General features: G+C 39.3%; 2 protein-coding genes across 3 annotated transcripts; one reads left to right on the top strand and one right to left on the bottom strand.

Annotated features, from left to right (window-relative positions):
- Positions 1 to 635: 635 nt before the first annotated feature.
- On the bottom strand, positions 636 to 26894 carry LOC113676777 (uncharacterized). Of its 2 annotated transcripts, none has more exons than XR_016182830.1 (27): positions 26217 to 26894; positions 23763 to 23851; positions 22523 to 22698; positions 19942 to 20276; positions 18529 to 18678; positions 17356 to 17573; positions 16770 to 16918; positions 16145 to 16190; positions 15915 to 16054; positions 14862 to 15065; positions 14452 to 14526; positions 13394 to 13539; positions 13081 to 13184; positions 12517 to 12587; positions 12158 to 12259; positions 11533 to 11668; positions 10713 to 10894; positions 9865 to 10014; positions 9346 to 9372; positions 9118 to 9244; positions 8315 to 8443; positions 6990 to 7747; positions 6541 to 6564; positions 6386 to 6457; positions 2656 to 2860; positions 2094 to 2251; positions 636 to 1303 (listed from the first exon to the last, which is right to left on the bottom strand). XR_016182830.1 is itself a non-coding variant. In XM_089193451.1 (27 exons), the coding sequence occupies exons 1-27, from the start codon at positions 26221 to 26223 to the stop codon at positions 1175 to 1177; spliced, it is 3540 nt and encodes a 1179-aa protein (XP_089049577.1). In that variant the 5' UTR covers positions 26224 to 26894; the 3' UTR covers positions 636 to 1174. The 2 variants fall into 2 exon arrangements, 1 of the variants encoding a protein (XP_089049577.1); XM_089193451.1 differs by having other exon boundaries at positions 7559 to 7747.
- LOC113676778 (uncharacterized) lies at positions 3910 to 5614 on the top strand. Its single transcript, XM_027193484.2, has one exon. The coding sequence runs from the start codon at positions 3959 to 3961 to the stop codon at positions 4865 to 4867; it is 909 nt and encodes a 302-aa protein (XP_027049285.2). The 5' UTR covers positions 3910 to 3958; the 3' UTR covers positions 4868 to 5614.
- Positions 26895 to 27327: the final 433 nt, after the last annotated feature.

The following is a 27327-nucleotide window of genomic DNA, read 5'->3' as shown; positions in this document are numbered from 1 at the left end:
AATATTCAAAATGGCGGAAGAGGCAGTCGAATATTAGTACACTTGAACTTAGCTATATCACTTCTTTGAAGGATACATTAATCTTTTTAGCTTAAAAACTGATCTCTTAGTGCCCCATAACCTTTTATGACTGATGGCAGCGAAAAATCTTACATGGTTTATGGAGCATTCCTTTCGCTTTCATAAGTTGTTCACAGCGAGATTTGATCGCGTGAGCGATAATCGCGAACCCATGAAATTTCGCTTATGATCGATGTAGTTCTGCTTGGCCAATAAAGCGTACAGTAAAGTCAAACAATTAAATCATCCAACTTGAATGGATGACTTTAAAGGAGATTCTTATCAATCTACATCTGAGAGACATCAGAATCCTAGTTCAACATTCATTTAACATTTTCATGTCCACGAGTGACCAAGACAGAATTTCTCCTTACAATGTCAGTACAATATCAAGCAGACAGGTAATGAGAATAAAGAAAAATATCAATAAGAGATTATAAGTTGATCCAATATCAAATTCTCCAAACTAACATTACATGAATTGCATGGCAGAAAATAAGGAGAATTACTAATAAGATCTTGTGGAGTGAAAGGGTTAAATTCTAGTTCCATGAGACGAAAAAAGCGCCAACAAATTCATAAAATAGACGTTTTATTGATTTAAAATACCTCCACATACTTTTACATTTTTTAGAAAAATACAATTTACAAAATAAATACTTCTGCGCGAATGCAATGCGTCTAGAAAATTCGTCATTGAATCAAAAAATTGCTTGCTGGTACCAAAAGGCTTGCGCTGTAATTACCGGTCTTTTAAGTCTATCTACAAAGTCTCTGTGTATTTTCTAAGTTCTCAGAACACTTTTGTTAAAAAATACAGTACACATGTTCAGAGACATTGGCAGTTTATCAAAGTTTGTAAATCACTTGATCAAATCAAATAGGTTCCAGAGGGAGCTTTCACGTATTGAAGGTGAAAAGTTGTAGTTTTGCATAACAGACACACCATTGCCTCTAAGAAAAATTAACGAAAGGATTATCGCTAAACATTCTATGCTCTCGCCTGTGACAAGCTCTCTTCCGATACGTTGACGAAAAAGGGCGGAAAGTGCGCGTGCTCTCTCACTAGTCTCCGCTGCCTGACAGCGTACACTCCATCATTGGAAACCTTGCGTCAAGTGTTTACCTCTACTTGTGTTTGCTGATTAGATAGGTCCATCGTGGCACCATTCTCCCCCGCTCTCCCACGAACACTCCCTGCCTGGCTCGACGCAACACTAGCTGTCTCAAGGTCCTTAGTTTCCTAGGAAAAAAAAAAAGCTATCGTATAAATATAAAACAATGTTTGATTTCCGTTTTTCTATTATCGTCAAATTAACTGGTACCCCTCGAATTCACGCAATCGCGATAGCTTCCCCCTATACCTCTCTCTAGTATTTAACATTTCTTTCCTCTTTCCGCTACCGAGATTGATGAGCTCGCCAATTTAGCTTCAGTTTGATAGTCCGAATATCCTCGTCCAAAGCCAGCGAAGATCACCTAAAACTTCGTCCGGAAGATGATAGTCCGGGCAAAGAGAGACTGTTGTTTATAACAGAGACTCACCTTTCGAAAATTTGGGAAGAGGTCATAATCGGGGTCAAGTAATTGATTTAAGGCTTCTTGACTCCCTTCGCTTTGTCAACCACCAGTTATTCTTGGCAACAACAAAACTTTTCAGGACTACTTCAACCACGAAGTCATTCTTTTTTCTATTCCATTATTCCGCACGTACCCCATCTCAACAAAAGGAAGCTGCTTCCAATATGATTTATCATCGTTGTTATCTCTCAGTTCGAACGTGCGTAGTATGATTGGTCAATTTAGCTGGCCGTAATTCACTGGGAAAAAAGCTAGTTTAGCTTGGTTGCCAATTCCAAACTTCTCACCCCTTTGCGACAGTCGTAGGAGCATAAAACCGCTACATCGATCGCAACTGGCTTTAGCTCGAAGCCTTATGGGATCTCCTTGGTTTTCCTCGTCACAAATGTTTACCTCTTTATTCATATATTTATCTTCATTTTTAGATAAAAAAGACAGTGTCTCTTGCATACCTTCCATTTCATTCCGTCCGAAACAGAAAAACTTAGCTCGCTCTTGGACTGACCATGTACACTAGGTACCAACAGGGGTAGAGTGATAGTCTTAGTGACTACCGGGTATTTCAGGAATTCTGCGTAGCGTTTCTGTAGGAGTTTCTCTTGTTTAGTGGCTGAAAAGAGAAGATTATATTTTGATTAATTTATCAGAAATTTTATCATGATCATTATTTTTTAGAACTGGAAAGAAAGACAACGAATCAAAACCAGCTTGATCGGACAAAATATGAGGACAAAAGAAGACATCAGGAGGCCCCAAAAGTAGCCTGCCAGTAGGCTGTCGTTGTTAATATGCGTTTCTTTACCCTTGGGAAAGTATGACGCCTGGAAAAACGCTGGCCAGCGAGAGGTCTGCAAGAGGTCTGGCACTAATCATTAATGCCAGACCCCGAGCAAACCTTCCTAACTAGTCTCAAATCTTCGCGCGGGCGAAAAAACCCGTTTCCTTAGCTTCTAAAGATTTCGAAAAGTAGCATCCGCGCACGCGCAGTTCCACACTCTTCAAAAAGACACTTACGAGGTAACTTGACATTTGCCCCATCTTCAGGTGGAGTGTACTGTTTACAAAATCCTGCCCAGTAGGGGAGCATTTCCTTGAACAAGATGCTTTGAGCCTCGTCGAAAAGCCCTGGCTCCTTTTGTTCCCTGGGGATTTTCTTCCCCGACGAAAAGACCTGGGCCTTGTGTATAATACGAGAAGCAAGCTCGGGACCAATGTCAATCTGTAAAAAAGAAATTCACAGATTAAGATGAATGAATGTTTTTAGAGTTTTAAAGGGTTTCCTTTTTTTTCTATTTCTATTGATTACAAGAAACCAGCCATAATCTAATCTCGTACCCAGATCTTACTGTGTAACTGTCACTGAAACAACCGCTTGGCCGTGAAAGGTTTGGGTACGCAACTCAGAGGCGGATCTAGAATTTAAAAAGGGGGGGGCACGGGCCTCCCATGCCCCCCCCCCTAGATCCGCCACTGAACTATTCATAATCGATCACCTGCTCGATCACCTGCTCTATCACCTGCGGTCGGGGGTTCGGGGAATTTATAGGGAGGATCACATAGTTTTTAGGTAGGAGGTAAGAGAAATCAGTCGACACCAACGGAGCATAAAGGTGGACTTTAGAAATTGAGTGTTAATTTAATTTCTTTTTTTCAAGCCTTATTTTCACTTCTGCTCAAGTGGTGTCCATTACCGCGAACATCGGTTTAATATTCACTTCTTTATTCGTAGTTCACATGCATGATTTATATATATTGATAGTCAGTTATAGCCCAGAAGGCAAAATTGTTAAATGCTGATTTGCTGGGACAGAGGACATTTTTCCTTAACATTGGTAAATCCCCCGGGAAACTTCTAAATTTAGAACCCTTAAAACGGCTTAATGTCGTGTATTATAATTTTCTTGGATGGCGAATGTTTTTTAAAAGGGCTAATTCGCGCATTTTACAATTCATTAACCCTAACAAAACAATGAAAAGTCCTGTATTTAACACGGCCATATGCGATTACCTATCCATCTTCATTTCGCTTTCGGCCAGTAATTGTTGTATACTTTCATAGACGCTTCGTAGTATAAAAGGTTGCGAAATATGAAGAAGGATTTTCTAGCCTGACAAAATATTCACGGCCTCCGAAGCTAGTGGATGGCATCTGTAAGGTTTGGTAGCGCTTGCGAAAGTTTTTATGAGTGAAAAAATCATTTGTACCAAAATTGACTTAAAGTTGACAGGTAACCTCGCCTAGTGCCACATGAATATTTTTCTGACGTCAGAGTTCACATGGAGATCAGCAAGTCTCCTTTACTTCGAATTCAAAACCATGCTAAATTTATGGCGATGGATCAGAAGAGGGCCAACACAGCGTAGATGGAGGCGACCTACATTTATCTCATTGATTATGTTGATAGGTATATGTGTTTTGGGATCGCTCTTGATTACTTCGCTACTTAAACGAGGCGTTCGTTTGCAGGAATTAGACTCACGCCGTCCAGTCGCATACACGAAGTTAGGAAAGTGTCAAAATACTCCAAACGGCGACATTGACTGCCCAGATATCCGTCAGTTGGGTTCAACACCACTTCGAAAGGCTCAGTTAGTGCTTACAAGAATTCTTCGAATCTTTGATCTGATTGCAAAAAAGCACGGTATAAAATACTGGTTAACTAGAGGCAGTCTTCTCGGAGCGATTCGACATGGCGGCCACAATCCTTTCGACGATGACATAGATATTTGCATTCCTAAAGCAGACTTTGAAAAGTTTGTTAAATACGGTCTGAAAGAACTTCCAGATGATATATTTTTCCAAACAGAAGACACTGATGTATTTTACAAAATTCCGCCTCAAAGTGGAATGTTGGGGAAACTTCGCGACACCAAGAGTTGTTATAAGTATTGTCTTCGTAACGGCTGCAAGTTTGCGGATGGTTTGCAACTTGATATGCTGGTACTAGAGACGGATTCTGATGGTAATTTTTTAAACCTGTTCAGTCATTCCTCATGGTTCGTACGAAGATTTATCTACGGACCGTTGAGAAGAAAACGGACCGACATTTTCCCTTTAGTTATAGTGAATTTCGATGGGTTTGCTTTACCAGCACCGCGCGAATGGAGGAAACTTCTGACATCATCTTATGGTGATTTTATGAGAATTCCATACGAAAAACCGTTGGCCCACAAAATAACAGATGCACTGCGAAGTTGTGAAGAGATAGAAAAATTAAGGCTATAACTTTAAATTAAAGTTTGAGCTTAGTTTCATTTCATCTGAATTTTTTAGCATATATTAACTTTAAGTATTTACACAAGGTGACACTCTGGTTTATCGCTCATCAATTATTAAAAGTTTTAAAGCAACTTTTCATAGGAAAATTATGAAAACTTAACATTTCCTAACACTTTATCAAGACACGTTTCGAAGTTTGGTAAAATTTCCGCACAACCCCATACTATTGTAAAATAAATCTGTTTTCCCAGTTTTCTGTTTTTTTTTGTTTTTGTTGTCTGTTTTTTTTGCGATCCATTGTTTTTGTCATTGTTTTCTCTATCCAAGAACTGAATGCTTAATGTAGTATGGGGCTGTGAGGAAATTTTACCCGAAGTTTAGTCAGAGTTATGAATTTTTCTGAAATTTAAGCGAGAGAGTATTACCATATAAAAACAGTTCATTACAGACTAATGAAATGCTCTTCAAACTGACAAAGGTTGATGTTTCATCGTATCAATTCTTAAAGACGCTTTTAACGGCAACTTTCCGAGTTGACATCAAACCATTCGTAAATGGTTTATGACGGTTTGAAATTCCAACTTAAGTAAACGGTGACGCGGGAGTTGCTTGGGGTTTCAGGGTTAAAATTTGGTTTGCCATGTAAACGAAGTCAGTACTCGTAACGGAGAATATTTTCATTGTTTAGACCACCTTGATAGCAAAAGTTGGATACCCTATGGGTAATAAATTAACCACATGTAAATTACTCTAGTAATGAAGTGATGTTGTCGAATGAATATATACTTTCAAAACATATTCTTTCCAGGAGCACTGAGAATACATTTTATTTTTGAAGGAATAGGATGCTTCATTTGTCAGAAAATGTTTTAATCTCAATTCCCTCTATAGTGTGCCATGGCAGTCCAAGCTAGTCTACATACACACATTTTTTTCAATTTGCAAATGAAATTTTACTTTGACTTTGAAATGTTTTTCTTTTAATTATGTGGTCTTGTCAAGCGTTGCGTGACAATGCGAAACAACACCTGCTACTGAAACAATGCATGGCGTCAAAATAATAAGCCTGGTCTCCCGCTAAAGATAATTAACATGAATTTTCCAATGGGCTTCATCCTTGATGGAGCATTAAGTAAAAGGCATTTGAAAATGGTGTTGAAAAATAAAATCGTGGAGAGATGCGTGGAAAAAAGTTACCGCAAAGAAAAAGAAATCCCTCTAAATGCCGGTCTGAACAGTTAAGCGGTATAATTTATTCTTTTGTGCACATGCCAGCAAATTTAAACGAGCACATATTTCAGACTGATATTTGTTCCTAGGTGAATTTTAAGCCTAGCCTGCTGAATAGACAATTTCTTTTTTTTTCTACGTTGTCGAACAAAGGCAAGCGCGATGCTAGCGCAAAGTACGAGTCACGCAAGATGAGAGGGGCACGACGGAAACAAGCAAGTTTCGTCTGTTGAGGGGTGGGGAGGGAGGGGGCAAACGACAACGACAAAAACAAAGAATTCGATATGTTCTCACCTGTAGCCAGGGAGGGGTGGCTGAGTCCAAGAAACACTCGATGATTGCCTCTACTTTACGATTTAAAGAAACCTAGGATATGAAAGCAAACACTCCATCATTCAGAAGTGGGTACAAGAAGCTACTGAGAAAATCAACCAGTTCATAAGACTTACATCGTCCATGTAGTTAAACAATTCCTGTATGTAAAGAGAGAAAAAATTAAAATTTCATAAAAAAAATTCAAGAGAATCAGTAAACTATGGGATGGTAAACGAAATGGGAGTAGAGAGTTATGAATCATAGAAAACAATATGTTGTGGTGTTGTTTCCGTCCTGGTAATTAAAGCCAACGCTCTGTTCCAATAGAAACAGTCTCGCAAAACTCTTATCAAATGGGATTGCCGACCATGCTTTGGAGTCACAATTGCTTTGCATAATGTTTTGCAGTCCCACATTTGTAACCTGCGATTCATCGAAGTCTCAACTGAATTACAGGCGTCAATACTGAATTCATTGTAAACCACATTTGGTGTCTTCTGTAAAGTGGATGATTTTGATTTACATTTAGTTTTTCAAAATGTTTAATCATATTTTCAAGCTTGCACTAAAATTTAGTACATACCACACAGGTGAACAGTGCTTTTCTCACGCGCTGATTGGCTGCTTTGGAAGCGATTACCAGGTGCTATTCACCTCCGAGCGGTCGAAGAGACAAAATCGTGCGTCAAAGTTTTGAAATTTTCCGACCATTTTCCGGTATAATAACAAAAATTAACTGTGAATTCTCATGCTTGCGCTAAAAATATCCAAGTTGAGTATACACCATACAGGTTAATGCTTTTCGCGCGCGCTGATCAGCTAGTTCGGAAGCGTTTAGCCTGTACCTGTCACCTCTGAGCAGCAGAAGAACAAAATCGCGCGTCAAGTGATTAATTTCTGACCATTTTTCGATACATTGACAGAAATAATTTATCTCTTTAGGTCTCTGTGTGGTTTATAATAAAACCTAAATTGTTCGACTCTCGGTGTGGCTGAAAGTAATAGCTATTTACCTCAATGCGTCGCGTCTCGCCCCCTTTATCTACGCTCACTTTGGCAAATAATTGTTAATTATCCATCGTAATCTATTATTATAACATATTTTGCATTTCCTCTTTCTTTGTTTTTGCAACAGTGTCTTGAATTTCTTACCTTGAACTTCTGAACTTCCAAATAGAAAACAAGATCGTTCTCTAAGCGAGGAAAGCCGTCTGGTTCACCATGGGCCTGTAAATATCGCCGAAAATATTCCATTTTAACCGAAAGACGTCCGTGTATAGACTGCAGAACTTTCTTAAAGTTGTCTTTGTCTTCTTTAGACGGAGCGGATCGGCCAGTGCTCTAAAATATACAAATATACAAAATACAAATAATATTAATATAATAATTGATAACTTAATCCAATAAATGCGTGAATGAATGAGTAATAATAGAATAGGTAAATAGACAAATAAATCAGTGCGAGATTGCAAGTACTCTAACACTGCACATAGGGCACATAAAGCGCGGCCAACGAGGGCCCTGGCAGGAAAAACGATTCCACTCGTTAGATGACTAAGTACTCCTGTTGAAGCTTTCTTGTAGATCTCAACGCGTAGTCTAACTTTGCTGTTGAGAGACTTTAACTGGTAGTTCTGCATAGAGTGGAAGCTCAACTAAAAAAGGAACATAGCAGCAGGCAAGCAAACCTGGGTAGACATACACGTGTCCGCTTGTAAACTACAATGTAGAGTGCGTCCACTCTGCTTACCAATATGCTAAGAGTATAAAAATAAACGCTGAGCACGAAATAGCTTTGTTTGTCCAGGTTTTTACGTGACGAGATTTTACGGCGATGTTTGACGTTGCAGAGAGAGAGAGAGCCCCTGTCCAACCAACGTGAAAGAAGACGCTCTTCTGTATACGAACCTTATTTTTTCTCGCTCTTCTTCTGTAAAGCTGAAGGAAACTCTGTGAGCTCTCGAATGTGTCACCCTTGTTAAAACTTCCAGGAGTGTTTGGTGTACCTTCTCGTCGGCCAGCGGTGTCCTGCGCATGCTGAAAGGGACACCAGTGGGAAAAAATCAAAGTTGTACCTCATTGATTAGTATATGAGAGGGTTTGAACCTCGCCTGAAGTACTTTCACGACTGAGTGTCACATCAGCCAATCAAAACGCACAAAAATATCGCAAAGAGCCAATGAGAGCTCAAAGTATATACATGTACACTGCCTTCAAGGCGGGAAAACGTAAGTACTTATTCATAAATAGTGAGAAAGTTTAAGTCATTAGGCTTAAGGATTACTGGAATAATACCTAATGAAAAAACTGACTGAGCAAAGCGAGGAGCCCGGTTCAAAATAAAAAGTCACTTAGACTCGGCCTATTCGAGACTTGTCTAACTAGGGCCAGCGTGTATACTTTCTAAGACTTATAAGAAAGGTCTTTTACGAAAACACTGCTCAAGCCAAGTAATGTGCCATAAATATTGGATCAACCTGTCTTATTAACCGTGGAATTCTGATAGGTTGGGAGATCTGCTCTTCCGATCCAAAAAGCTTAATGCAAAGCGTAGGCTCAATTTCCAACGATTTCTCGAATGCAGTCTGACTCTCCCAAGCAAATCTTCGGTTCGGAGAGGAAACAGCGGTCGGCAATCGAGCCTTTACAAAGCGTTACCCGATAACATTATCCTTCAAATCTTTATACACAAGTGCCAAGCATAATTCTACCTTGAAAAAACTTTTGAAGTAAGTCTGGACATCACCAAGCACGAATTGCTGCGCCGCGGTAAAGACTGGAGACGTGGGTCTCTCTCCATCGACCTGGTTGAGTAAGGACTGGGGAAGACCCACCGACCTATCCACGAGAATCAGAGAAAGACAATCAATTAGAGAGAAGTCGATTTATACAAATATATTAATGATTGAAATAATGAAAGAAAACTATTCAACATTTACCTTCTAGATGTGGGATCAAAGTAGGTTCTGGAAGAAATCGGAGAAAAAAATCAGAATGGAGCACAAATACACTTCTTTTAGGAGTATTTTAAATGTTAAAATATCAGCAAATTATCCATCAAACAGAAGATAAATATTCTACTCCAGTGGCTCTGAAACTTATGGATAGATTGTTTTCCAGTCAGCAAAGGATTAAAACTCGATATGCAGACTGCGATTCAAAAATGGATAACACAAACTGCGTTTTAGAGTTATAGCTACATAAGGCTAAAATAAAGGGTGTTTCTATGAGACTCTGGCGTTGCTTCAGTATTTATATATGCCAGAAAAGGAGTCACAACTCGTTGAGTAATAATTACACATTTCTTATAAGAATACACCATAAAGTGTGCTAGTGTCGATCCAGCAAAGAATTAGTCGTTAAAATAATGATATCATTCTGAGCTATACTGATTTCGGCAACTATTTTGGAGAAGGTTTTACAACATCACCAACTAAAATATTTTACAATAACCTTACTTGTAAATATGCGTTGCTTGTTGCGTTTTCTGGACTTTTTTTGCAGGTAAAATGGCGTTGTATTGTTCGATTTCCAAGTACATTAACAATTGGTTTAAAGACTGCCTTCCCTCCATGTTCTGAACATATTGCTTGAAAGCCGACATGGTTCTATTAAACAATGATTCAAGCTTTCAATTTTGCGAAACTGACCGCAATGTGTGCCACTCAGGAGTGGGGGTGGGGGAGGGGGGGAAGTACTGGGGTCAATTTTTTCTGGGTATGTGCCGCTGACCTCTCAGAACCCCTTCTGCTTTCTAGTCTATTCTGTGGCCAATTTTACAGACCCTATTTCATATACTTTTAGTCAAACAGTAACAAATTTTCAATCGAGAACGTCTTAATTTTTTAATCCCTACTTACCTGAATTTTCTTACCCCCCAAAAAAACCGATGCTGAACACATGTAGGTGGCTTTGATTTTTAAGTTTTGAATGAAACAGTGTGAAAATTCAAAGGAAAGCTACTGAACAGCAAATTCATGCTGTATTGCTTATGACAAAGTTTACGTATCTTCGTGGCTTTTACGCTTGGATTTGAAACAGTGGAGAGTGATTCAGTAAAAAAGAAAAAAAATCGATTCTAGATACCATTTTCTAAAAGTGACACTTGGTAACACACGGAACCACGGAAACCCATAGTTAAACCAAATTCACGGCCCTTAAACAAGGCAGAACGTTAGGTAAAGGCGATTGGTTTTCAATCTTCAAAAGAATCTGGCATAATTTTTCAGAGCAAGTAAAAGCGCTCTCAAACCCAAGAAATCCCAATCTTTCCTCGAAAATTGATTGAAAAATTATAGTTACCGACCCTTTGTTCTCTAATACGTCCACAAAATCCGGTACAGCGGCCTTGGCAGGTTCTCCCTGTTTTTTCTTGTCACTGTCAGATCCATCGTCGTCGGAATCTGTCGCTTTCTTTTTCTTGGAGTCGAAAGAAACATTCTTTGATGCTTTAGTCTTCTTTTTGGCTTTGGGTTTCGCCTTCTTGGCCTGTAACAAAAAAAAACTGTAAGATAAATAGTTTAAAAGGATAATGGATAAGTAAACAACAATACGTCTGCTTAAGCAGAATTTTGCTTTGAGACTCAAAACAGAGACTGAAAACAGTCAATTGACACAGCTGTTTATCCGTTCATGGCATTCACTTGGTAAACAGGACGCGATTTCAGAGCTGAGCGAGGAAAAGAGGAGGCCTGGGTTTGGTCTCAATCCATCCAACATCTCTTTTGGCTCTACGCCGCAGTCGCTCCCTGTTCAATCATTGAATCCTATAAAAGGCCTCAGAGCTATGCGAAAAGTGCTTCATAACAAAAGAATATTGCTTACGACCTTAGAAAGAGATCTCGCATGGGATTTCTCCATTCATTTCCTTTTTTTGACTTTACTGTATTTCCTTGCATAACTTTACCACCATAAAGAGTTTCTCCGGCTCTTGAGGAGTCTTCTTGGTGTTAATTGTTTTTTTTTTCACGCTTTTCCCTCTTTTTCATATTGGCCATTGCTATATAACCAAAACAACCCCTGTAATTTTATTTCTTCCAATTTAGCATCTCTTTCTATAGCGTGTTTCTAATCCCCTCCTCCCACACTCTCCTCCTATGGAGCCTCCGCTTTGGAGCGCAGCATACCTTGGAGGGCTGTGGGATTGATGGCCGTGTTGGTGACTGGGTCCGAGGAGACGAACGATCAGCGTCGATTTCCTCAGCCATTGCTAATGACGTATACAATCGCCTCTGTCTCTGGGAGGGCGTGGATCCCGGATGTCTTGAAAGCACAAGATCAAAATAAGATTAAGAAAACAATGATAAGGATGACGGTAATGATGACGATGGTGATGATAAAAGAAATTAATGCATAAATTCACATGTAAAAGCCTCTCAAAAGTTATGTGATCGCATCTTCAACTGACCATTGCCATCCTTAGTGGCTTGTGTTTTCCTTTTTTTATATTATTTCATTCTTTTCATAACTAAAGGAACTATTAGTATTTCAATCTCATCTTAAGGGTTGTACTTAGGAGGTTTCTTGGTCACTTTTAAAAACTAGGGGCCACCTAAGAGCGTTTAAGTTGCCATCTTAAAAAAAAAGCGAGAAACCTTGGGATTAAAAAATAACAATTTCCTGTTTCCCTCACGCAGAAGATAGTTTGTCAGTTTTGCATCCGCAAAACCGAACCGAATGAGCGTGCACGTGCACAAAACTGTGCAGCCTTCCCCTAATCTTCCACGCTCAATAAATCTAATTCATTCTTACCTTTTCACCCAGCGTCCTGATGTCGGCGAGAAATATCGACTCTTCTCTTCAACCTTCTCGCTGGAGATGTTGGACATACGATCAAAAGGTCCCTTGACAGGCCTGGAAATTCCAAACAGTTATTCGATCAATAAAACAATTAATGCACATTAGGATTCTAGTATTTTGAGCGCCTCTTTTAGTTCGTTCAATGCGCAATAAATCAATGCCATTGCAGTTCGAGTTCCGACGGAGAGGGCCTGGCTGCAATGATGCGACAACCTCTTACCGATAGTTGTGATCAGAGCATCAGTATAGTTTACAATGACAACGAAGGAGATCTAGGTAAGAGTTGCAAAATTACCTCACCATTAACTTACCTCAAAAATGTTTCCTCTTCAAAGTGTTTGAAGGCTTCCCAGCTTGGTTCAAGTCTTTTCACAGCATGCTCCTGTCAAGAACAAAGTAAAACGTTCATCAGGTGGTACGTGGGAGAAACGGGGGCCTTTAAATGGTGAGTGCGCCTGGCTTCAAACGGCATATCGCGCTGTGGTCCAAGCCCAACGGATGAAACTGTGTCATGTTCTTGGCTTAGAATATTAATTCTTTCAGTGCCTCACTCAACCCACGAGTGTTAAGTGAGCAACGACGAATTGAACGGCATTGGAACATACGTTAAAGAAAAAAAAAAGGGCGGAATAAAGAAAACAACTTTAAAAAAATAATGATTCCCTCGTTTTCCTTTTCACGTATGCCCCCGTTCAAAATCAGGTGGGGTCGATTGATTAAATCATAGTCTAAGGCACATATCCTGCTTTTCTGTTTAATATGGTTTTTCGCAAAAATTTCCTTTGTATAAAAACTACTCCTAAACAAAAATCGTGAAAGGTGGGAATGCCAACAAATATAACTAAATATGGCAGGGTTAAAATTGAACTTGTTACCTGAGCCGGTTTGAAAAAGGCCAGCGGTAGATCTTCGGATGAGAGGAGATTGCTTTCTAGTTTTTGACTTTCACTGTTGTGCAATCCAATGTTCATTTCAGCATCTAAATTCCGCGAAAAGGCAACTTCGTTTAATGAGCAAGGAGACTATAGAGTCAACGGTGAACTAACATAATATTGTAAATCAAACATTAAATAAAAATAGAACACAAACGTAATAAAAAAAAATTAATAAACGGTTGAACATGGAGATCGATACACAGATAAATAAGTAAGTAAATAGATGTACCATATGGAAAAGGATAAAGTTTACCTTTCGCAATATATTTGTTGAATATCGCCCAAGCATTGACCAGTCTGAGGTAACGGTCACCAGATCTCTTCTCGGCTGCATTGAAATCAGTTACATCCAACCAAAATAGGAGGTTACATAATAAAGACTTGTCAACACTGGTGTTACTGTAGATTTGGAAAAAGGCAAAGTGGAGAAATTAGAACTACAAGTGAAATTCTCAAAAGTGTCGGAAGTATTTGGGGTTCGTTTTAGTATTACTTTACTGCGTAGTGTGACTTTTCAAGAAAACTCGCGCAATTCCCTCAACCAATCAGAAACAAATTAAAAAACTCGGTCGCTCACTTTTTCCCGCGTTTAAACCCGTTTAGGGTTACTTCCCACCTTCGCAAGCGTCCTTCGGGAAAAAATTCGTACGCGCGCTAGTTTCACTTAAATCCTTGCAAACTATACATCAGAAGAAAACTTAATAACTGCAGTTTGCAATAAAAATATAATTTAAGCGACTTTTCTTTTAAGGAAGTGTCAGGAGCCGGTAAGGCGTGAAACGACCGAAAGAGTCCTCATCATCTCCTGGTGTTTTTACTTTGTTAAGACTGAATTGGCTGTTGTTATAACTTTCCTGTTGGTTTAACGACACTCAACCGAAAAGCGCCACCCTGAATATTCTATCCTGTAGGTTTTTTCCTCAATATTTACCAAATATTCGCTCATATGTCAAAGAGTGGACCAGATAGGCCTCTGTGTTGAAACCTGACTGAATCGATTAGAAAAAAAAGCTACTTTATTGGTAGAATTTCTCAGGCTGAAGATTATCTCGCACGCTTACTCTCAAAATTGTATACTTTAATTCTTTGTGACATAACCTAATAGGCGCTAACGATAACACGCCTTAACTGTCAATCTTACGTGTCAAATGGGTTACCTTCTCTTTGCCACGCAACGTTATTGCATAAATCACAACATAGAGATAGAAATTGCTGTTTTTGCACTCAAGTTGATTAGGAAATTTCTTAAGTACCGCCAAGCTTTCTACAAACATTTTGTTCGAACAGCTAGGATTTTAAGAAAAAACTTACTTTTCCAAGTAGCGTTTAAAAGGACATCCAGCCTCCTTCTCTCCGCGAAGAGCAGCAGTGAATTCTTCTTCGTTCCTTAAGAGAAAAAACCCGAGAAACAGCATGGAGGGATTAGTTAGAGTGCACTTGGCAAACTAAGAGTTTGTGATGGAGAAAGCTTAAGTGTTGATAACTTTGACTGGTTTATCTGCTCTCATTGGTTTAGGCTCGTCATACATAATGTAAGAGTTGTCAAGTTTTTTCCTGTCATGAAGGAGGAAAATAATTTTCCTTGTTAAAATTGTTTTTTGGTCATTATTTTGGCGAGAGGTCTATTGATCAACCTGCACGTGCGGCTTGTGCAATTAGGACATTGAACGTGCTATCTTATAATATTAAGACGTTGTCACTTGGTCACTACGCAAACCTACCTTTCAGGTATTCGGCTCAGTCTTCTCCGCGCTGATTTGTTCCTATTCTCCTTCACCATGATGTCACGGTCCCACTGGCGTGACCGAACAACCTCTCGGCACCATTCCCCTAGCGGTGGTAAGGAGTGAGCGAACGAAACAGTGGGAAAGAAACTCAAGCCTGATGGTGGGCGGTTGAGATCATTATATCCCATGTACTGATCTCTGCGGAAAAAAAAGAAGGAAAGGGGTATGTCCAGGATCTAGAGATAAACGCCCTTTCATTTAAGAATCAACGTGGCTTGAAATATCAGATTCAAACAACGAAAATCAGACAATCACCGCACGGAATGACAGAACCGAACTACATGACACCGACAGACAGACAGACTCACAGACAGAGAGACCGACAGACAGATAAAAAGCCAATCAAGTCGACCTACGGGCAGACTAACAAATGAAGAGAGAGGTAGAGAGACGTACTTAAGGACGACTCATTATTTATTGCCGGGCAGGGGGGTCCGAGGGATTTCGAGGGGATTATACGGTTTTCAGGGGGGTCGGAAGGAATCGGTCGAAATCGACAAAGTATAAGGGGGGGAGGACTATGGAACATTGAATGCCAACGAGGAGCGAACATTAGAATATCACAGAGCCTTAGAAGGGATCAGGTAAATTTTATTGTGACACTGACACAGCCAGTATCTCCTGCCCCTCCAGGGAGATAAATAATGACCTGCCCCTTACGTTGGGGGCTAGGGGCGGACGGACAGACCGACGGAAAGATAGACAGACAACCTTGCACAAAGAACCAAAACAACGAAATACACAACCAGGCACATTGCTACGAAATTCAAGTTTGGGGATTTAAAGATTCAATTTCAGTGTAACAATTCCTGCAGTCTGGTTACACAAATCTCTCCTGCTAGAATTTTAGTAAGAGGTTTCCCCGTGGGTAGTGGAAAGATGTAAAAGGACGACCATAAACTGTTAAAATTAAAAATGAAAAACTGGGCTAACGTCACATCTTTCGATAATTTATTCAACGAATGCAATTACTTTAAACTCCCTTACCCAAAGTCACTGTTCCTTTCCACATGAACCAAGAACCTTGGGATCCAGTAGGAACGTAATCTCCTCAGCATGTCATATTGCGTCCTCGCAAACAGATCCTGTGTGAGTCCACCTTCATAGAGTGCTCTCTCTATTTGTTCCTATGGATAGATACAATATGCATTATGAATACCTTATAACTTGACAGAGAAACATGAAATAACTTTCAAACGGACAGAAAATCATTCTACCTTTGCGTCTACTGTCAAAAAGTTCTTATACTTGTCCTGAATTTCTCTGAGGAGGAAATAAATTTAAATAAATTATGACTGAGCGTCAAATTATCAAACTGAACTGGCAACCACATCTCTTCTTACATTAAAAACCATATCTTGAAAAGTCATGCAAACCACTATCAGTGGGAAAAACGTTGTGTGACATCCCGACCGAAGTTTAACGGTGCATGTAAACCCACACACAACCCACAATTCCTTCAATCGCTCGGATGAAGGGCTAACGCTCGCAACGTCAGCCTTTTCACTCTTTACGGTGGCCAATTTACGTTTTCAACTCAGTTGTTAACACGAAATTACCTCTTATACTCTCCCACCGACGCAGCATCAGTTTCTTTAGAAACTTACCCCCTTTATTCAACGGTGACATCTGTTACATTCCGTAGCCTGATCAATGTTAGTATCTCAGCAAGAGCGTACCTACCCCTCCCTTAAACCAACAACAGTCGACTGATAACAAATTAGGGTTAATGTTGGGTTAGGCGAGGGGTAGGCGCGCAATTGCTCAGATATTGACATTGATCCTCGTGGCCTTTACCAATAATGAAAGGAAGATGAAAACTTCAAAAAAGTGTCATCTTACCGGAACAATCTTGTCATCTGTTCTCGTAGTGTATCCTCCGGTTCAGACTCTAAACTGTCTTTGTATCTCTCGGCGTCCAGCCAAAAATGAAACAAATGTTTTCCCGACTTGTCTTCTAAAAATGTCTTGAAAAGTTCCATGCCTTGCAGCTGTGAAAATGTCACCAAGGAGAAAAAAAGGCATCATAACAGATATAATTACAGACTAATACAAAACAAAGTAACAATTAGATTATGAGCGTAAGACTTCAGTTGCGTAATAGTTGATGAGGGCAAAGCCCAAATCAACAGTCACGCATAGAAATTGAGAGCGAATAATCTAACTGGTTTAGTCTAAGTCATCTATTAATTCAAAACTTTACATCAAGAAAAGCTCATGGACCTATTTTTTCCTGTTTACAAAATCAGGCTGTTTGGCCTCTCTCTTACTCACTGTCAATCACAGGATCCTTTGTAGAAGGGACACGACGACATGTGCCTCACTCCCACAGTTCCGCTCGGCGCATTAACATCAATTTTTTTTCTTTCACGGTTTTTTTTTTACTCACAAGGGCTAACTGCTCGTAGTTTAGGAAAATGTTTCTTACCGATCCCAAAACTTCTCTCTTTAGTTCTTCGATTGACATTTGATGCTTGCTAGTAATGTTTTTAACATCAGCTTCTGTTTGTGCTTCATCCAAATCATCTTCGTCAAACGCCACAACAGCACCAAGCTCATTATCCGGGAAATCTGAGAAGTCGTCTTCCGCCTCAGGTTCCTCCGTTTCTTCCGGTTTGATTTCCAAATCCTCGTCATTTGGGGGATCTGCGAAAAACAACAGAAAGAAAATTATGAATAAGGTTCTTTTTTTTCATTGAGAAAAGATTTTAATTTATTGCATAACTAAGTTATCTTTTAAGCAAATGAAGATCATCGCAGTATATACTCAACTTAAGCAGTTGAGAAATAAGGCCTGAAAAAAATTCAGGCCTGAACGGGAATCGAACCCATGACCTCTGCGATACCGGTGCAGCGCTCTAACCAACTGAGCTATCAAGCCAACTGGGAGCTGGTCAATTGTGAGTTCGTTATATACCCGTAGATGGAGAAGGTGTGATAAGAATACATGAAAGTCATATTTGTACTGCGGAAAATAATTTTTGCCTGAAAAAAATTATTTTCCGCAGTACAAATATATGACTTTCATGTATTCTTATCACACCTTCTCCATCTACGGGTATATAACGAACTCACAATTGACCAGCTCCCAGTTGGCTTGATAGCTCAGTTGGTTAGAGCGCTGCACCGGTATCGCAGAGGTCATGGGTTCGATTCCCGTTCAGGCCTGAATTTTTTTCAGGCCTTATTTCTCAACTGCTTAAGTTGAGTATATACAGCGATGATCTTCATTTGCTTAAAATGTATTTTCCGCAGTACAAATATATGACTTTCATGTATTCTTATCATAAGTTATCTTTGTTCATCATAAATTTTATTTTTGAGTTAAGAATAGAATCTTCCCCTGCAGTACCATGAAATGTTCTAAGAACTTAAAAAGGAAGGAATTAAAGCATTTTTAAAAAATCGCTTAACCTTTCCGACCAAAAAATTCAAAATTAAGATCGATCACTCATAGTGGGCGCTGGATGCTTTTTCAAAATAGAATAGGTTCTCATAGGTTGCTTGTGATATTAACCATTGATTTGATTGGCTGTTGTGTTCGTTGTGATTACCACACCCTGCGTATAAAAGTGCTTTGGCACAAGGACGCCTGACTTACCGTGAGTCTTGGCCTCATCTTTAAGCGTGACACTTTTTGCTCTTGCCTTGCGCTTTTCGAGTGTTGATTCATCCTTATCGGTTTCTTCGTTTGTCCTGGTCACGCCAGTCACGTTGTCACCATCAATTTGTTCCTCAGTGATCACGGCTCCTTCAAGAGAGGAATCGGATTGAAATGTCAGCTTGTTTTGATTGCATCCTCTAACCTCAGTCTGTTTTCTCTCCATCCCCTGGTTCAATGTTGTACTAAATACAGGGAGTGGGAAAGGTGGGGGGGGGGGGAGGGGGGAGGGAAGAGAGGTGGGGTTGTTGAAGCTGTTTTGAAGGGGGAAAAGCTATTCTTATCAATAAATAAGGAAATCAGGTTAAAATACAGTAATTCAGTGAATCACCTAAATATTTTTGCCGGTGATGTTACCCATGGGGTATCATAATACCAGCTCTTCTCCCAGTTACTATCTGTGATACAAGGGGAAGGTTATCACCACTTCCGTCTACTACGTATGTAATAGACTATGGACACTCAACAGTCTGACTACTCATCTGAGGGACCGGAGGGAAGGGGGAAGGACAGAGGATATTGGTTGTATCACAACACAATTTACCTGAACTAGCCCCCTTTCCCTCTTGTCCCTCTGGTATTTTAATAATCCACCCCCCCCCCCCGCCTCATTAATTGTCAATGTTCTATAGTTCCCCCCTTTATGTTCTTTTAGCGACTTTTGATCCCCCCTTCGTCCCCCCAAACATCCTCGGAACACCCTTCCCCCCCTTACTTCGGCGATAAAAATAACTGATTCCTAAAATCGATGCTGGTGACGTCTCGTTTGTTCGGTTTGACAAACGGAAAATCATATTTAACAAACACGGGAGTCAAACAACAATACCGTAATGATTCGATTTTAACACCAATAAACACCCCTCTCCCCCCTCGAATTTGTTTTTTATTGATAAGCGCCCCTATTCTACAAAAGCCCTATTCCACTAAACGCCCTATTCTGATGGCACTGTTAGGATACATGTACATGTCTATTGAGATCAACCGTGGTTTAACTTCTTTTAACAGCTCATTTATAGCCTCACTGCAAAAAACAGTTGCCCTCGTCTCAGTTTCTTAACAGAGACATGTGCGCTCACAATCCATGTGAGCGCACAGTTCTTTCAAACGAATGATTTCTTCGGCTTTTCGTTCTCGCCAGGAAAGATCGAGAAATAACAAGCTCGTTTTCTTCATCGTTTTCAAATATACAACAAGCTCTGTTTCGCATATTCTTCTGTTTCTCGAAAACGAAATAAGCACTCTGTCCTTAATAACCGCCCTCCCTTTTCGTACCAGAAGTAAATAAGCGCCCCGGGCGCTAAATCGAATCACTACGGTACATCCTAATAACTCTCTTTGCGATGCGTTGCTCACCTTCCATTTTTTCTTCCACGTCTTTATTGCTTTCTTTTCCATTTTCTTTCTTCTGAATCGTTTGGCCGTTAGGTGCTATTCCCAAATTCATCATGGCAGGCAAACTTGTTGCGCTGCCCAGCGGCCTCCTTCCATAATGACGAATCAAAATACCTGGCCATGATTGGTTAGAGGCACGACTTGATGGACGGACTACATTCCCAACTGGGCTAAAGACGGTATAACTTGTGGCACGACTGTACCCACCCAGGCCACGACTGCTGACACGCGCTGTTCGATTTTCGAGCGTGCGCAGAAGGAGACGGCAGAGTTTGTACTCGAGATAGAGACGGGTTCTAAAAAAATAAATGTTAGGTGAAGTAGCTAGAAAACTAAATAGCTGATGCAAAAGAAAATATTAGAAATAAAACATTATAGAGAGAAAGAATTGGCACGTTTTAGTCCTGGCTTATTTCCACTCAAAAAGACGGCGAATATTGTGAATGGCAGAATTAATGTTGAGCAGAAGTTTTGTAAGAGATAATGTGAACGGGAAAATGTTGAGAGAAAGAACAGTGGTCAAATTTACACTGAAATGATCCCTTTCGATTTCAGTCTACTGAAAAAAAACAAATCATATAGACTTCTTTCATAAATAGCGGGCTTGGCCGCTGTTCTTTTCCATCCATGTTCTCCGGCTTTTCTGGTCTTAAATTGCTTGTTTAAAAACAATCGAATCTGCACTCAAATTCGAGGCCAATAAAGTTTATTTGCAAGCACAAAAAAGAATAATAGTCATGTCCGACAGAGAACTCTGCCATTTTTTTTTATTTTCCCGCCAAAATAGTTGCCAGTAGCACCCCCACCCCACCCCCACGCCGATTGGACATTCACTTCTTTGTCTTCATTTCTCAGTTAAAAAAATATCGTCAGTCAACAATTTCACTTGAAATAAAGGTTGAGCTTCATTCATTGAACATCCCTACTACCAATAAACTAGCGTAAAATAATTGAAAAAGTAGCGGATTTATGTGAGAACCTGGCGCATTTCCCGCCATAAAGACACCGTGAATCCGATCAGTTGTCCCTCAAACTGTTTCTTGAATTACAACACGACGAAGTGCGAGAGAGTTTTCTGCATAAACTTTCTAGTTTAACCTATTTTCTACAGGTAAGAAAATCATTCCAATACCACTACCATGTTATTACTTCAGCACTGAGCACCGAGAAAGAAACTTATAAACGGCAAATAATACGTAAATTTTCGATTGCTTCGAGTATAAGCACTCAGTCCTGTTAAGTTAAAGACACACTGTTTAGTATTATCATACGTCTCACAGTCCCGTGAAATTTTGATATATCGCTGTTCTTCAGGGACGAAACTAGGTAGTGAAATAAACATTCGCCGCATTTGTAAAGGAGCCATTATAGCTGATAAATGCAAGCAGTGACTTGGAAAATGTCGCATAACTTTGGACCGCCTCAAATTTAAGAAAAAGCATTACTACAAACTTCACCTACTAGCTTTTTAAGGCTTTCGATGACACATTTTAAGTTTCTAGCGACACAATAATATCTCGGCAGTGTTTTCGAGTTTCCACACTCTTATCTGTCCATAGATGGTAGATTTCAACACTTCACCCTACGAAATCTACTCTTTGAAGTACCCCCAAACTTTTTCCTGGGTTAAAATATTTTTTCTTTTAGCTTAGGTTAATAATTTGCCAGTTTTTTTTTAAATTCAAAGTTCCCATAAGTTATTTCAGATCAGAGCCTCACAGAAACACTGAGATTTCTTTATGGTGCATTTGGCATCATGTACGTGTGTATTGGTCACCTGGGCCACCAAAACACAACTGACAGATGAAAGATTTTTAGAACAGTTTCACAGTAAATTTTAATTCTCACACAGGGTTATTTAATTCACTGGGTCAAGCAAGAACTCCATTTGTAATTTTCAAAAGGAGGTTTAGTTGAAGTGATTTATTACATGCTTCATATATTAATTAAAGTATTCACTTGTTCTTTGTTCATTGACCCTTTGACCCCAATGGGTGACTAGCCTGCAGAGCAGGAATAATTTTGGCAAGAGAGAGCTCAGTATTTTCATAACGAAAATTATGGCTGCCATCTTCATTTTAATGGCAGCATAAGGCTGGGGAGAGAAAGAAATTTGCACCCAGGGGGCGTTTGGTGATCAAAAATAAGGAGAGGGGTAGGGGTAGGGTGGTGAAAATTGTCTTCTTGCCCTTCCACCACCCCCTACCCCTACCATCCACTCTAACTCCAAATTAAACATATGGCTGGTCCAAAAATTGATTGCGATCTTGTAAGGTTAGGTCACCCTATTAAGATGCCAGCACTGCAGGCTAAGGACTGACTAGCATCTTTTTTTCTGACAATATTACATCTAAATCACATGTTAAGGTCACAAAAATATGATCACCATCATAAAAAAATGATCACCATCCAAAGAAGATCTTGATTGTTAAACAGCTTCTCCTTGTCGCCAGTCCTTAGTAAATGTATAGAGTTCAACAATATGGAGAAAATATATTCTCTCTGCTGTTAGGTCGTAAAGTGTTAAAAATGCAGTCCTTACCTCACAAACAATGGCAGTCTCTCTGTTTTCACCCATGTAAAGGACTTCTCTCTCTGTTTTGTGTCAGCTTCTGGGTCTTGACTTGGTTTTAAATCTTTGAAATCACTGTCAGTCTTTCCAGTGAAATCCCTAAAAGTCCCAGATAGTGGATCATACTGCAGTTGCTTGGTGAAAGCCTGATAAAAAGAAAGTGCAAGGTACGTTAAAGTTATTTAGAGAAAAAAATTTATTGTAGAGTTTTGGATACATCTTTTAAAAAATAATGTTCATATAGTTCTTTATTAATTGCATAATTATGAAGTATCTTCAGTATAGATTTCTTTGATTTAAGGGCTTTAAAAAGAATGCACAACTTTTATATATGCAACTGACTTATACAATGTTGCAGAAAGAGGTCTAAAATTTATTTGTTGGAACTGTGCTTTTAATAACTTATGCATACCCTGAGACAGGTTACTCTTAAGATTACTGGTAGTTCAAGAAAGACTTGCATAAACTTTTCAACAACACAATATACAATGTACATGCAAATTCATGTATAGTTAATAATCCAAGGCCCCATAGGGGATTAGAAAGGGAAAAACAAACCAGACTTATTTTATTATGTGAATTGCTGAAAGGGAGTCCCTGGGTGCATGTTAGGCACCTGTGGTATGAAAGAGTACTGCATAGGTAATGGTAAAGTCAGCTCAGGAGACTATCATTCTCCTTCAACTTAATCCCCCTTTCAGAAGCATGAAGCAATTACAGGGGAGTAACAGGGTTATCAAAACAAGCTGGTGTCACTGCTGAAGTTCCAATGGCTACTTGATAACATGTTGCTGGGTACTCTGTTCAAAATCATTACCTTTTGGCCCTTAATGAACCCTTTACAGTCACTTACTTTTGTTGAGTCTGACACCCACTTCAAAACCATTTGAGACCCCTGAGTAAGTCAGTGTTGCTTAACTCTGGGCCCTGGATAGAATGCTTAGACTCCATTGCAGGGTAATTGCTAAGAGTTAGCCAAGTTACTCAGACAGTTTTTCTATACTCATCTATACTCCTGAGTGGAGAGTCAGGCTCTGTTAAACAGGAGTACTCCCAGTAAAAGATGAATTTAATTGTTGAAGCTAAACTAAAAGACTGCCCAAAAAAGAAATGTAGGTATATCTAAGGATATTTGTTGGATTATTAAGCTTCCTTGTGAATAGAAGTATGTGGCATGATAAATTAAATATAACATAACCTGCGTACTTACCGGCAATGCTAAGAAAGCATTGAAGTATTCCACAAAAATCTCATCAAATGCCAATCTATCTTCTAGTGTTTCATCAGTAATTTTAAGCCCTAGAAACATTTGGTAAAAATGAATTTATCAACTTTTAAACAACCCTAATTCTCTAGCTTGTGAGTCTGATAAGAAATAGGTTTTAAGAAAAACTTCAGACATAGGAATTATTTCCCTGTTATTGTTGTGTTAGCTTTAGACAGATAACTATAGACAACAAATATTTTAAGTTTGTGACTTTGTGGTTTATTCATGGTCCTGATCTCCACGTATGATAAGTCAGGAAACAAAAATTACTGCAATTGTTTCAGGTTTTTATGGTTGATATAACGGTATATCCCAAAAATTTAAACCCAGTATATTTTTGAGGAAGTGCTGGCCATGAATGATTGTGTACTAAAGTTACATTGGTCAATACAGAAAACCCAGATTGAGGGTTGTGGTGTGGGGGGAAGGGGAGGGGGGGAAGAAGGGAGTTGCCAACAAAATTTTGTTTAGACGCCTCATGGTTGAATTCTATCATGCCCCTTGTTTAATGTTCTATTTAGAATAAAGACACTTCATCCCCTTTCTACCCACTTGCAGATCAATACCATGTTGTAACAAGAAAAGAAGGAAAATTAGGCAGTTTTTTGGTTAATATCTTGTAATAACAAATGTCATTATCCATGTTTGGTTAGCATAGAGTACATGTAGTTGAGGAATGTGACTTCCTCAACCAATACTCCTTCTCCTCCTTTAAAAGGAGGTTAGGATTCGTCGCTGATCAACTATGTCATGTTTTACCCTCAAAATTTGCCCTGATCCAGTAATGGTACAGTGATTCACGCTTTAAACCCTATGAGTGACTAGCATCTAATTTTTTCCCTATAATATCACCCCTGAATCACACATTAAGGTCATGAGAATAAAGGAAATGATCACCAATGAGAGAAACATTTGATGGCAAACAAATTCTCCCTGTCAGCACCTTAGGAAATGTACAAAGAACAGAATGGAGAATATGCATACTGATATAAGGGTTTAAAGGGTTAACTATAATAACCTGATGCAGTGAGATGTTTAATTTGTGCTTGTGACATCCCTAATTGGAAGGGGAGAAAGGTAAGGTACTTAAATCCCCCTTTCTCACCCCCTTCCTTATAAAATTAAATTATCCTTCCTTAAATTATGTCTCCAGTTTCCCTGGAATAGATGAAACATTTCAATTAAGCTTTCTCAGTCTTCATAGTTTTTAGCTGCTAATTTTTCAGCATTCAGTAGTGCTGCTGCCATAATCAAATTTGGCCACCATAAAGGGTTAAAAGCTGACATTTCAAGTGTTTGCACTTTGTTATCACTCCGACTGTTATCCTCTACCACCAACGCAGCACAGTTTCTTTTGAAACATACCCCCTTTATTTGTTTGCCATAATGCCAGCCTGATTCAAAATTTCAATCTTAAGCTTACTGAATTTAGCAATTCCAAATGACTCATCTTAACATGGATGCAAGTTGGGTTCACCTCCAAACCTTTAGCAATACATTTGTCATGAAGCAATTTGCCTGAAGGTGCACTGCATCTGCCTGATCTACAGAATGTGACATGCTGAGTTTGCTAGGTGTGCTATACACTGTTTGTTTCTGTCGACCTGTCTGACGTATGTTGGACAGCTGGGAAAATTTTTCTGACAGTTTAACTGAATGTGTAAAGAGTTCCTCACCCTACATTAAAGATATTTTGGAAAACGTTCCCTTATGACTTTGCTGCTTTCCGAAAATACGCAAATCGGTGACCGGAAATGAACAGAAGCACGAAAGCACAAAAGCAACATTTTCAAAACCGGAGGAATTTTCCAAAGAACAACTCTATCTTACACTACTCGTCTTGCCTAAGATACCCGTTTAAAAATAGTCAATAATTTCCATTCTTTCTGCGTCGATCAACGCCATACAACTATGTAAATAAGAAAGTATTAACATATTCTTTCGAACTCTATCATGCGCTAGCGTGCTGAAGATAGTGGAACAAGACTAATTATCGAAGTTTTATTCAGCCACATGCTAGAATTAACTTCTATATCGCGTGAGGGCTAAAAGAACAGCTGCCCTTACCTTTTTGAAATCATTATGAACTAAAAGAGGTGTAAAAATTATATCGCAATAATCTGTTATTGAATTTCGAAAAGAGTGTCTGTTTATGTAAATACACAGACAAATAGTATGAGTATTGTTATTCATCCTGAGGGTTATTTAGTGTATGAGGGAATATGGTTTCATATCGTATAAATTGTTGTTTCTATCCATATTATATGTGTAATCGTTTGAATATTAATGCAAGCGGATTGTGGCGGTGAAATCGCGATAGATCTTCAAAATCAAAAAGCCACAAGGACACTAAAAGTTGAAGCGATCCTTCAATAACCCGCTTCGGAACAAACGTACCTTTCATGATAAGTGATCTTTCCCCTGCTCGTCGCGAAACTTCTGTTGAAGGATTCGCTCATATTTCCTCAGCCTGAGTCGCTTTCCCTCAACAAATTCATAATTGTAATTTTCCTAGTTAACTTTCAGACCATCATTGCCCCGCGAGTCTGCCGCTATGCTTTAGTGGGATCTGTTGTCAGGGCGACTAGAAGCTTTATTGTTTTAGCGCTTGGAATAATTAATCGCTTGAGTTGATTTCCCTCATTCATCAATCTTCATTCACCACGTTAGTCATCTAGATATCAATTCTCCGTCACTGTCTGCACACATTTCTTACTTCTTAGTTTTAAGAACTTAATGTTAAATAAAAAAATATTTGAAACAATAAATTGATCTCTCCTCGTCACCTTCTTCGCTTGACAACTAGTTCATATTGTGAGGAGAAATTCGTTTTCGGTCATTCCCCATCGTGAATAGTTTATTATAACCTGGAGTCAAATTTCCGTAAGTTGTTTTTGCAGTTCACACTGAGTTCAAAGAAATTTAACAAAAATACAACAATAGGAAATTAATTAATCTTCAGCCCAACAGGTGTTCTTCGGGATGTCTCCCGACGGCCAACCGCAAGTGATTGTGTGTGACTTAAGTAATACAAAATGAAAAGGTGCGCTGGCAAGAGGGTACTTGTCACGATATGTGTGCGTTAAAAAGAGTAAAAGTTTCAGTAAATTTTACTTACCGCTAAGTTCATTTGTTATTAGGAGAAACTAGAGAGCCTTTCGTAGTTTTGTATAGAGCAAGTGAAATAAAGCGTTCGCGTGAAACGTTATGCGTGATTTTGTTCAACCCATGCGCGTGTTACGTGACGTGAAGAGCGTGTTGGATTGACAGAGGGGTTTGCAAGGAAACGTTACGGTTGACGAGGCACATTCCTACGCTACTGCTGGGTCATTGTCCCCATTTTTTGATGTTTTTTTCTCTAAGGAAATGTTTTTTTTGTCCTCATGTTCCTACGTGTCTTAGTATCGTGACCTGTATCCTGTTAATTGTTGTCATTTTGAATTCGTCTCAGTATTGCGACGTCACACATGGCTGAACCAACTTCGTCCAAAGATCAAAGGCGACCTTG

Source organism: Pocillopora damicornis, chromosome 14 (genome assembly GCF_964200805.1).
Source record: "Pocillopora damicornis chromosome 14, jaPocDami1.2, whole genome shotgun sequence".
Classification (NCBI taxonomy): Eukaryota; Metazoa; Cnidaria; class Anthozoa; order Scleractinia; family Pocilloporidae; genus Pocillopora; species Pocillopora damicornis.
Note: the sequence above shows the minus strand (reverse complement) of the source record. Positions and strands in the feature narration are given on the sequence as shown.